We start from the raw sequence: 13,255 nt of genomic DNA, 5'->3' as shown, positions 1-13,255 counted from the left end.
CCATGCATCAGGTTGGGTTTTATAAGGTAATATCTCCAATATCCCTGTCTTTTGGTTCCATGCCCATTTACAGCTCTGAGTAGCTTCTTGCCCCATCTCAAATAAGCTTGTAACTTTGCTGTCTGATTCTTCACCATCATGGGCACCCACTACAACAGGAGGATAATCCAATGGAAGTCACTTACAGTCATACCAAATCTTGTCCTTTTAAATGATTTCCATTTGGATTTTAATGCTATATATCCATTATGACTTTGAAATTCTTGTCACATACACACTCCCACTTCCTGTTTCAAAAAGTTTCTGACACCACAAAGCAGGTACAGAGATTTATTTTTTCATAGTGTCTTAGAGATGGTGGGATAGGATCTTCTCCATGTGTTGCCTTGTCTCTAGACCCGGCCCAGAAGGAAAGCCTAGTCTGGTCAGTTTCTACTGTAAGGGCAGAGTCAAAGGGCCTGGCCTTCCTATTCCACCCCAACCTCTCTTGGCTCCTTTGGGATATCCTGGCTGCTGTGCTGAACAGAGACGTGAACTCAGATACTGCAGGGAGGTGGCAGAACTCTCCCTGGATGCATTGATGTCTAAGGGCTTCCACCTCTTTCCTGATGAATCCTACTGAATTCATACTACATTTCTTTATCTGAAATTCAAATTTAACTGGGAAGCCTGTATTTCATGTGACTACCACACTCATGGGAAACAGAAGTCAGTTCTGACTTCCAGTCCCATGACACCTCCCACATAGCACCTGGGGAGTGAGCATCCCCTCTAGAATGCCCTGAGGATCATGCCCTGCTTGCTGAAACTGTATTTCTGCAGTGTGAGATTGGCGGGTAAATGGGACATTATGGGAATTTTTAATCAGATGTTGTATACAAACTCCATGAGATAAATTACCCATATTAGTTTTTATTTAAACTATAATTGAATATGTGAATAGAAAATTAGTGTAATGCATTGATACCATCTGGTGCTCCAATTTTATACCAGTTTTTTCATCTGTCTTAATTTCAACAAGATTGAATTTTCCTCCTACATGTGATTCTGTTTTATTAATTACTTTGTTTTTAGTTGGATACCATGATGTTGACCATGAGCTTAAGTGGATTTAGTAATTTGTAAATATAGAGCAGGTGTGATGTCCTCAATGAGGCAGTGTTCTAGTGACACAGATGCTGAGAACTCAATAGTTCACCTGCAAACCAAGACTGAGCAATTTCCCGTAGAACATCACACCCCTCAGGGGTGTATTTAGATAGATTCGAACCAGTTCACACATGCATTTCTTCCATATTCTTGCACCAGGGATTTAGGGGGTACTAAGCAGATAAAAGGATATAAGACATAGTCTAACCTCTCAAGCTGGTGAGAGAGACAGACCTATAAACAGATAATAGCAATGTGATTCAGTAAGGCACAGTTACAGTGCTCTGAGAACATAGAGGAAGGAGTCGCTGATCTGAAAGAAGTGAGCAAAAACAGGAGGCAGCCAGAGAAATGCACAGTGAGGCAGCGGGAAAAGGTTTTCAACAAAATCCCATTTTCAAACTTGGATGTTTAGCTGAACATACTTTAGACTTACATAGGACTATGTGGTTTATGAAGCACATTCACAGATTTTTGAGCAAACACATACATACATATTGTGGAGAGGAGCAATGTGAGGTTGCCCTCAAGGGCAAAAGAAGCACAGAGTGGAAGAGACAGAAAACAGATGCAATTGACATTTAGTGGCTCATCAATGATATCAGGGAAGTAGAATGTGGTTAATTTAACTAACTGAGGTCTGGGCTTATGGGTGATTTTGTTATATATGTATATATATATATATATATATATATATATATTCCTAATATTTTGGTCTTCAACTAGTGCTGCAGCGAAATTGTTAAAAAGGCATGCTTACAAGACAAAAAAAAAGCTGTGAAAATGTTCCAGATTAAGGGATGCTGAGGACATGCAATTTAGTGCAAAGTTCAGCCATTAGCTGGATCCATAATGGAAGGAAAGACCATGAGATTCAGAACTGGGTCCACCGACAAAATTGGAATTTGGATAGTAAATTAGAGAAAACTCCCATATCCTGTTAAATTAATGAAGTTGGTGACTGCTGTAGTTGAGCAAAAGATATTCTTATCATAATGATAAACAGACTAAGGTGTTTAGGTATAACGGACCCTGGTACATGATCTCTCTCTTTCTCTCTCTCTCTCTCTCTCTCTCTCTCTCTCTCTCTCTCTCTCTCTCTCTCCCTCTCCCTCTCTCTCTCTCTCTCTCTCTCTCTCTCTCTCTCTCTCTCTCTCCCATATAAATCATTATTGTATGCACAGCCTCCCAGATGATTTGACATCCTGGGTCTCTCCTCTGAGAGGTACCCTCTCTGTTAAATTTCTGTTCCATGGTGGACAAACTGTTCTAGACCTTTCTTTTCTCTCTACACATTCTTTTGAGCTCTTAGCCTTAACTGAAACCTGTGATTGCCAGGAGAGCACTGCTTCTCAACATTTCTCCCACACATGACAAGGGCAAGGTTTTCTATCTGACTCTTCCTTGCTCTCTGGTACCTGATCCACATCTTCACTTTGTTACCTTGTATAAAATCACTGCTTCTCTGGGACTTTATGGATTTGGCTAAGTTATTCTATGCTCCCTTCTCATTCTCTTCAATATGGCCAATTTATCCCTTCTCCTCATTTCTTGAAGAGTTGGGCATCTGTTTTACCACATTCTGCTTCTGCCAAATTTCTACCACCATCAGTTTTCCATGCATCTCATATCCAAAGCTTTGTACTCCTCTTTGACCACCTACCTTATCCCCAGTGATAAGCACCTTCACACATCCCCCACCCACTTCTAGGCTACACCGCAGACTTTCTCACTGTGTAAACACTTTTTCTATGCAATGATATTAGTGGTAAGCAACAAACATCAAACCTACTAAAGTTCATGGAAGGTCCACTGGAAGGAGCATTAATAATGTACAGAACAACAAGAGAACTGGAATGCTCAGTCAAAAAACAGCCAAGGGCCAACAGAGTCTGTTGCAGAAGAGAGAGAACATGGCCTGATCATTGGTACTGAAAGCCAAATCAAAGGCGCTGACACTGCAGCAGACACTGCTGGCCTTAAATGCCCACCCACTGTGCCTTAGCTCTACCATTGCATCTACTGCAGATAACCACTAGCTATTCCTTTTTGGTCATATTCCTTTAGGATTAGGGGCTTGAGGTGACAGATGACGACTGCCCCAGCACAGTTTGTGAGTGGGCTCCTTCCTGTCCCTAGAGATCTGAGGAAAGGAATGTGTCTCTTATTTCAGTTTCCCTAATGAAGGCCGGCAAGGACTCTCCCTTGTGGGATTAGCCTAAGGGGGAAGGGTATTGGATGCTGGGAAGCCTAAATTGGTCAAGTCTCACAGGGTACACATAAGGCTTGGAAACCCCTCATCCTTATCCACTTTTCTTCACATAATCACCTTTCAAAATAAAGTTCCCACCTAGCCACTGCAATTCACACTTTTCTGCTGAAACCTCATTCACACCCCACCCACCTGTACCCCAATCAAAGATATATCACAAATCTTTCAGCTAACGCATCTAACTCTGGATGATATCTATTTCTCCCCTGTTCTCTCTTGGTTCTGCCTTAATATTTTGAAACTTTTGAATTAATATAACCTACATAAAAATAAATATCAGGGAGGCATGAACTGTGACAGGTACTCTGTATTTTTCTTTTTTCTTAGGCCTTTGGCCAGTTTCCAAAGTGATCAGGGATGTTGGCCTAATAAAGTGACTCAAACTATTGTTCCTGAAGAATGTGATCCCCAGGTGTCCCTGCCCCTTAGCATCTCATGTTCAGCATGGCTGAAATAAGAGGTGCCCAGGGCACACCTGTGTTCCATTTAAAGTTCTTCTCACCTACTGCTTAGTTCAACACTATTTTCCCTAGGTAGGATTCAATGCCCCAGCCAAAAACCTAGCACCTTTTTTTCACTGGTTGGTTGAATAGCATGAAGAGCTCAAAGTGACCAGATGGCATCCTTAGCTTCTAATTCCATGGATTCATTGTTGAATTCTGGGTGGGAGCAATTCTCTAATGATGCTCCAAAACTTCTAAATTAACAGTCTGTAATTGCAGGAAGAAAAGCAAAACTTTTACTAGCAGGTCATAGATTTAGTTATGTGAGATGCATCCCAACTTTACCCCTTGTGAGATGACCATAAGAGTCACTAAATGATATAGTAGAAAATAATTCTGAGCATCTTCTCTCTTTGGCAAGACTGAATTTCTTCAAAGGAAGGTATTGTTTGTCAGTTGGGCTCGAGGTCTGGTGTTTCAACACATATACACACAATATGCAATATACACATAGACTATGACATGTGCAGGTAAATAGCAGAAGTGTGACTAGGAAAACAAATTCTAAATTTAGATACTTCTGAAAAGTAATTGATAGTTGTCCATAATGGAAGAGAGCTATGAAATCAAGCCTGCCACATACAGAGATGGTCCTCCAAGATACTATGCAAAAGACTTGAGATTAGTCACCGTTAGAAAGCTGCTCACTTGGAAATGGGTAGCCAGATGAATGTTGGCCAAGAGAAATGAATTTTGCTGGATCGTTGTATGGTCTTCATTTCTACCACCTTGCACTTGCACATTGAGTGGACAGTGGGAGGGTCAGGGAGGAGAAATGAATTATATTCCCAGACTGGGCAGGCTTTCCCTCCTGATTAGTAGGAATTACTTTGGTGGAATTGCTTTTGGGGGGGATCTCATGCAAAACACAGGAATCCTTACATTCTGAGACTGTTCCAGAAGTTCCACATACATCTCCAAGTCTTTGTCACTAGTACTTTGTACTGCTTCTTCCAAGTCCCTGACCATCTGACCACACTATTAACCACTGCCCAGGAATAAAGGCAAATTCTCAAGTCAAATTCCTTCTAAATAAAATGGCTGAGGGCATTGGCTGCTGTATCTTATTCACTTAGCCAATTTGCCTTCTCTGTTTTCTTCCAAGGCCATCCATGAATAATCTCTAACATTGCATCAGTCTATTTGGCAAGGGACAGAATATCATGCAGAGGGATTTTAAAAACAGGCCTATTTTTTTTCTCCATTGTCAACTGGCATGGAGAGAAATCTATAGGTGTGGCCTGAGAGAGGGGCAACCCATATGCTAGTATCTTTTTCTTCCTGTGCGGCTCAGGGCACTTGGACTTCCTGCATTGTAGGATTTGATAGGAGATGTGATATATATGTATATGTATCTATGTTCCTGTTTTGTACACATGTATGTATATAAATATTGAACACATGCACGTGTTATCCAAAATATACAAGGGTCAAGACTTTTCCTGTGGTATGTAACCACTCTATTCTCAACACACAACAAATGCCAAGATTACAGTAGTAGGCTTGTTAGACTTAACCAGTAAAAATATAGTCTTGCCAATTAATTTCTAATTTCAGACAAACAATAAATAATTTTAGTATAAATATATTCTGTGCAATATTTGGGGCATATTTATTCTAAAAAAAATGCTGCTCACCCACATTTCAAATTTAACTAGTCTTCCTGTGGTTTTATATCGGACAATACTTATTCTCAATAAGTTTCATTCATAAAGGAAGTTTTCTTAAATCAAGAGATTTATTTAGTGCTCACTCTATCCTTCTCAGTTCATTGAAATTTTCAACAACTATATAATATTTTGAAGTACTAAGCCCTTCTCCCTGTGGCTGCTAGAGATGGGGAGAGTCAGAGAACATAAAATGTAAAGGTTCAGGTATAAAATGGAAAAATTGGAAAAAAAATAGCTGCTAATCAACACTTTCTCTTTTTTCTAGCTAGACATGGACAAAAGGAATGAGGGGGTAGTCAGAGTTATTTCTGAAAAGATAGAAGTTATTTTTCCCATTGAATGAATATTATATATGGAATACAAGAATTTTCAGATAGACAAGTAGATCCAAGAACAGAGGGAACCTCTGACCTGTTTTCTGACTTATTCCTAGAAAGCTGGATAAGTTAGCTATTGCTGCGCAACAAATAGCTACAGAATCTGGGGACATGTAGCGCTGGGCATGTAATTTTGCTCATAGGTGTGCAGGTTGTTTATGGAAACTCTGTTTCACACTATTGATCTCCTCCACTCATCCCATCTAGGGACCCAGGCTGGAGGGGCTGTGACTCCTGATACAGGAAGGAAACTCCCAGGGTGTTGATTGGAAATACGCAGGGTCCTTTCAGGCCTAGATTCTGGCCAATCACACTGTCACTCTGCTCACATGCTATTGGCAAATTGAGTTCAGGACCAAGTTCAATATCAATGAGGTGAAGCATCACTTCCTGGTAAAGAGGTGAGAGGAGAAAGGGTGAAAATGAGTTGAATAAGAATTGCATCTACCACCAGACAGGAAACAGTCACAAAAGGTGTTGAAGCAGAAGGGCTTGAGGCAGCCTCACTAAGACCTCAAATCCTCTCCTTGAAGAAGGGGAACAGAACAATACTTTTTTTCTAATCAAAGGTTTAGAATGTGCCATTTTTTTGGTCTCTATTAGTTCTCCTATTCATTCTATAAAATAGATACTAAAATTCCTGTTTTGTACATAAGACCAAGGCTGACAAAGTTTGGTGATTAGCCCAGGAACCCTGGTAAGAGTTGAAGAGCTGGAATCAGAAACCCACATGGCGGGGGGGGGGTGTCTGTAGCCTGTGCCTTTGCACTGCTCTGCACTGTGGGTGGGAATCCTGGTCTCTTCCCTTTGATGGTTGTTGTCTTCTGTCTTCCTCCAGGGACCTTGGAGAGCTCTCAAAGATAGTGGCCACTCACAGCTATGCAAAACCAGGAGGAAAACTTTACTGGGTGAGTTAAGCCACTTTGCAAAATAGAAGTTTGGTAAATGTCTTACCCCCAAGACCAGCAGAGTCTAGAAAAGCACCTCTTCCATAAGGCTTTAAGAAAGCACAGGTTGGCTGCCTCCAGTCAGTCCCCTGGGGAGTCCTCCTGCAGGGAAGGGGGACTGGACTGTCCTTGGCACAGCACACTAGCAGGCGAGAAAACAGGACTGATAGGCTTCAGCAGCAGACCTGAAGTGTGTCTACCTCTAGTTACACTCTATTTATCAGGCTCCTGGCTCTGCCCAAGGCCTTCTCAGCTGCTGCTGAGTCAGTAGGGTGGATATTTAATTAAAGTCGTGGTGCTGTAGAAATGAGAGATTGGGAAGACAGCCAGTCTCTGCAGCCCTTCTCCTCACAGGTTCTTCCATGCACAGCCCCACTGCCAGGCCTGGCAAACAGCACAATCAGTCCCATGAAAGGGCCCGTCCAGATCAGAGCTTGCAATCTCAACAACGTGGCATTGGAACCTTACAAAGGCATGCACATGAATAGAGAGGGTGCAACAAGTTCTGTTTTATTTAACAAGTCATTCTGCAGAGGCTGGTAGCCAGGCTTGAAGTTAAGTTGTAACATTAACAGACTGAATCATAGACCAAACCCTGCTTTGGAAGGAGTTGCAGTCACAAGGGACAATGGTAAATAGAGAACTAAAGCACTCATGGTTATGATCATTAGCTGGGATTGTGGCCCAGATACCATTCTGGGAGGTTTTGGAGAATCTGGATCACAGCAAGTGACCAAAGCCAATGTGAAATGGAGCTTGTCACTTGCTAATACCAAATCAAGAATCCGGGATGTGATGTTCCTTCAGCAGCAGGCCTCTACATTACCAGATACAAACACGGGTGAGAGGCTGAGCATATGTGCCAAGGAGGAGAGCTGGAGGGTACTGTCTGGCCAACTAAGTACTAACTACGTACCAACTAAGTTGGTACTCCAGCCAACTAAGGTGATTGAGTGTCAGATGGAGGAGACTCCCACCCACCCCCAGGGTGTCACTGTCTAAAGTCTGTACATGTGGACCAGCAGGACATCAATGCTTCCAGCCAGACAGACCCAAGCAGAAGGCAGGGGATGGCTAGGTGCAGGGAGCTCATGTGTCAGCTCCTCACTGCCAGCCCCCACTTTTCTGTGCTTCAGGCACTACTGTGGTCTTGAGTATCAAAATGTAAGTAACATACAATCCTTGCCTTCAAACATTTGATTTTCTAATGATGGTGACAAACTATTTAATAAGTTGTGATGACACAAAGGAACGTCTCACTGCTCTTTAGAAACTTTCCCCGATTCCAGCTCTGTCCTGGATTCCTCCTTTCATGCCCTTACCTAACAGAGTGGTGATGGAACCTTCTGTGCCTTAGTTGCCTCACCTAAGAAATGGGCACGGTTCCAACTTGAAGTGTGGATATGAGGATCAAACTGAAATTATTTATAATCATCCTTTGATGTCCATTCAGTATTGGTTCCGGGACCCCCATGGATATTAATGTCTGAGAATACTAAAGTTCCTTATATCAGAGGTATAATATGTGTATACGCATCTGCCCATATGCTTTGCCATCTCTGGATGATTTGTAATACATAATACAATGCAAATGCTATATAAATAGCTGTTATTCTATATTATTTATATATAGAAAAGTCTGTATGCTTTATTATTGTCCATCCACCCACCCAAAGAGTGCATTTTTCTTACTATGTTCTTCCTGAGTGACAAAATTAGTTTTCCCACCATTTCAAGTGGTTGAAAAATTTCCAGTATTTCATCTGGTAAGAAGTCAGATCATTTGTATTTCATCTGTTTAATGTCTGATTAAGACACTGACAAAGCACCTCTTTCTACTTTTTATTCATCATCAAAGAAAAAAAAAGTCTCAGCAGTATTGTGAACTTAGCTTACCCTATTCATCCGGAACTGAAAGAAGTAAATAAAGTAGCAAATTTGGAACTAAACCACCAGTCAAATCATAGCAATTGCCTCTGGACATCCTGTGTTTTGACATATTGACATTTTGTGTAAGTCTTAACTGATTCATCTCTTAAAGGAAATTACAAATAAATACCATACTTACCGAGCTTAAAATACACAATTGCTTTCAGTCATTCAATGCTGGATAAAACAGTGAGCAGCCAGAGTTCCTCAGGAGAAAATTAACTGCTCTTGAAAAGAAGAAAAATAGAAGTGTGCCGCTCCATACACAATCTGCAATCTTTGACTCAACATATTAATGCTTTTAATTTTTCTTTGAGGAGCAATGGAAACAAGGGCAATTAGTGATCCATTTTTCACATTCTGGGTCTTTGAGGTTCCATGGAAGGCTGAGCAAATGAGGGGTGTTACTCTGATTTCAGAAACACGGTTTCTGTAAAGGACAGCACTTGAGTAAAAGCCCGGAAGCACTTTGCTCTTGAGGCTTTTTATTCCTTGAAGTTTTAATAGAAGTAAAATGTATGGGTTAGAGCGTGAAAGGCTGAAAGGCATGCATTCATTGTTCATTTACTTTCAGGCAGTTAGCCCTGGCCAAGCCCTCTATCAGCAGAGAGATGCCAGGTGACTGAGGCAATGTCTTGGGCGGTCAGTGCTGTTTGCAATGTGGGCATATTTTCCTCAACTACAAAAATGAAAGTTGGGGCTTGATACTTTCTGTGTTTGCAAGATCTATTCTTCTGCAACCCTAAGAGGTAACCATTTCAGCTGGCCAAGCATAGACACTCAACTATTTAGTTCATTATTGGTGAAAAACAAATCACATTTAGAACTTTTGACTTTGAAGTGTGGCTTGGAAAAGATATAAACCAGTGGCTATCAAATGTGGCTTTGCATTGATATTGATATTTAATAGCTCATTAAATGTCTATTAACGTGTAATGCCACATTCGTACAGAAAAGTGCATCCATTGGTGAGTGTTCACAAAGCAAACACACTAATTATACTGAGAAATGGCGTCTTGCCACCTCCTGGGAAGGCTTTAAAAATTCCCAAATTCCCATGTCTGACTTCAGACCCACTGAATTGGAATCCTAGGGTAGGAACCAGGGGACAGTTGTTTGCACAGGCTCCCTGGTGTATCTGATCCAGCCAGGCCAACAGTGCCATTTGCAAACCTCTGAAGTCAATAGTAGTTTTGTGCCATTGGAATAAACATGAAGATTCTGATCATCCACACACAAAAAAAGGGCACAGGCATGCATTAGCTGTGTTAGCATGAGGCTGAGGAGCACAGAGTTACTATCCTACAGGGAACTGGATCAGCCCCAGGCCACACAATCTGCTACACTTATATGTGCATTAGGTACAATCCCCACTGTGTCCCTGAGGTGGTGATATCGTGCTTTTACTGAATAGATGAGAACACAAGCTCAGGAGGGTGAAATAGGTGCCAGAAATCACAAAGTCAGGGAGAATCTGTATTGAGTTCAAACTCAAGTCAGTTTGATACACAGATTCAGTATGTCCATCTCCCTAGTCCATAGGTTTCATCCTAAGATTAAAACCAGTTTCACTGGGTGCAGTGGTGCATGCCTGTAATCCCAATAGCTCAGGAGGCTGAGAGAGGAGAATTGCAAGTTCAAAGCCAGCCTGAGCAACATAGTGAGGCCCCAAGCAACTCAGAGAGACTCTGTCTCTAGATAAAAAAATGGGCTGGGGATGTGCCTTAGTGGTTAAGTGCCCCTGGGTTCAATCCCCAGTACCAAAACAATCAAACAAACAAACAAAAAAATCAGTTGCAACAAAACCCACAAAAATGCTGAACCAATATGGGGATGTCCCATGGCTTATGTTGATGTTAATACTCATCAGATTTTTTTAGGAAGTTGTATCAATTTTAGCATTAGTTCATTCTAGTCCATTCTAATTGTATTGTAGAGGTTCCGGGAAAATACATACACACACAGTTTTACTACTGCCATCTTTGTTGAGATCAGATCAAAACCTTTCCCCAAAAATATAGTATAAATCTTTCTTCTACTACAAATGTAGTTTGGTCAAAATGTAGTTTTGTGAGAGGCGGCACATATTCTTTTATTGATTAAGAATTTTGTTATAGTAGATCTTGTTGGAAAAAAATACAAGTTGTGTTTTAGGGCTTAAAGGTGTTACGCCGTTTACCCTACAGATGTGTTTAATTTTGTGGTTAATTATAGAGAAGAGTAGAATCACTGTTCTAAAAACGATGCTCTGTGAAACTCATAGTAGACACAGATTCTCCCATTATTTTATCTTATTTTAATTATGCTTTTAGTTTTAGTGTTTTTGGCCTGGGAGATGTCTTATATCGATATAAATACTTTTATCCCAGTGGCTTGGGAGGCTGAGACAGGAAGATTTTGAATTCAAAGCCAGTCTCAGCAAAAGCAAGGCACTAAGCAACTCAGTGAGACCCTGTCTCTAAATAAAATACAAAATATAAAATACAAAATATGGCTCAGTGATTGAGTGCCCCTGAGTTTAATCCCCAGAACCCCCCTTCCAAACAAATAAATATGGGCTATACTAAAAAATTGCTACTACAGAGATGAGAAATGATGGAGGCCAGAAGATGGATGAATGCATTTCTTCTCACAGCTACATAAGACATTGTGATATCTCCTTAGGTATAAAAGAACTTCTAAAATTACATGTAAATATGGTATAGCATTCTGGGCATGGGCTTCCAAGTTTCGAAGCTAGGATTATCTGGTTTAAGAGGCTGAAAATGAGCACTAATAAAGAATAATGGCAGTGAATTATTCATAGGATTGCAGGATGGCTTTCTTTGGGACAGCAGATCTCAACTGGAGCCATTTTTCTTCCCAGGGGATGTTTGGCACTACCTTGAGAGTTAGGGTTGTCACATTGAGGGAAGGGACATTGCTAGATATCCTACAATATGCAAGGTAGTCCTCCATTAAAAAAAAAAATTATTCCAGAATGCCAGTGGTGCCAAGCTGGAGAAAACCTGGCTCAGGTAATGACAATAAATCTCACAGAGAAACTAGCTTTTCTGTAAACTAATGGGAAAGAATAAGCTATTTCTACTTAGATTGAATATTACCATGCTGAAGGAGACCATGTATTTGCAGGGGCTTGCTTAGATGCTAAATTAGATCCCCTCAGGGCTGTATTGGAAAATGGAGCCCAGAGAAAACCACTTCCTCTTTGGAACTGGGGCTATTAAGCCTTTGTAATCTCCTCTACCCCATTATTCTCACCTCCATGCTAATACTTCTCTGAGGGCAGAATTTGTTATTCTAATGAGAAATCAGCACACAAACTAAAAAAAAAAAAAGATGAACAAAGTTAATTTAGGTGTATAAAATCTCAATTGAAATATTGTCATGATTTTTTTTTCCTCCAAAATCCTAACTTGGAACAAATGTGGCTGCTATGGTGTCCCTAGGAGAGAGTTGCTAAGGAAACCAAAAGCCATCCCCACTGCCGATGCACTCCATCCCCATGGATTACCATTATGGCCCATCAGTCATTTTGAGAGTCAGAGACACCACAGTGAGCAAAATGACGACTTTATCTGTTTATCCCAGGGGAACAGTTTCAAGAAATAGATTTACCCGATGCCATCAGAAGATTATCGAATGACCCCTTCCTGGTAATGAGACAGAAAATGGATGTCGCTCACAGAAATGTTACCATGGAATACATTTCCAAGTCCTTAACACTGTGATCATAAAAATGCAAAATATAGTTTCCCATAGACTGAAAAAATACATTCATAATAACAACTACAGTAAGACCAATCATATGCTGCATATGGTTGTTATTGTTTGGAGCACAGTGTATTGACTTAAATATAACCTTTGTGTAGTTGCTACAAAAGCTGACCAAAAAAAAAAAAAAATTATGAAACTCTCCCACAGAGTGCCAGGCACAAAAAAGTATTTTTTTAGTGAAATTTTTATGGGTGTGATTACATTTGGAATATTATACCAGACAATGGCTAAGGAGAGGTTTCAGTCAATGCAACCAGGCTGACAATGCTATAGAAGGAACAGCTGTGTAAAATGGATATGGTTCAACTAATAGAGATTATTATAGGAGAGTAAGTGCTCCCTCTTCATACCTGCAGGGGTGACCTGCTAGAGAGCCTGGGGCCCTACCTGGAACTACACAGACCTGAATACAGAAATGTTCCAGAAAGAGGTCTCTCCAGCTCCAGTCTGGTGCTATCCTGGTTGACTGATTCCCTTTGCCTACATGACCACCAGCCTGGGGGATCCATTTCCCACAGAGCTACTGACTTGGGCCCTCTGCACCTGCTGGGGTCCCTCAGCCTCCTCTGCCTGCCTGTTATCAACCTCAGCTTGCTGGCTTGTGCCCTAGAGTTTGTTTCCTGCTCCATGT

At 41.0% G+C, this 13,255-nt stretch overlaps 1 protein-coding gene across 1 annotated transcript in view; it reads left to right on the top strand.

Moving 5' to 3' along the window:
- The window catches only part of LOC144251990 (uncharacterized), a 187,931-nt gene extending 174,894 nt beyond the window's left edge, over positions 1-13,037 (top strand). The window contains exons 4-5 of the mRNA XM_077794588.1: positions 6,810-6,879; positions 12,981-13,037. Coding sequence (XP_077650714.1) covers positions 6,810-6,879; positions 12,981-12,994 — 84 coding nt within the window. The 3' untranslated portion in view covers positions 12,995-13,037. The remainder of the gene's footprint in view (positions 1-6,809; positions 6,880-12,980) is intronic.
- Positions 13,038-13,255: the final 218 nt, after the last annotated feature.

The sequence above is a fragment of the Urocitellus parryii genome, unplaced genomic scaffold, assembly GCF_045843805.1.
Source record: "Urocitellus parryii isolate mUroPar1 unplaced genomic scaffold, mUroPar1.hap1 Scaffold_35, whole genome shotgun sequence".
NCBI classification, from domain to species: Eukaryota; Metazoa; Chordata; class Mammalia; order Rodentia; family Sciuridae; genus Urocitellus; species Urocitellus parryii.
Note: the sequence above shows the minus strand (reverse complement) of the source record. Positions and strands in the feature narration are given on the sequence as shown.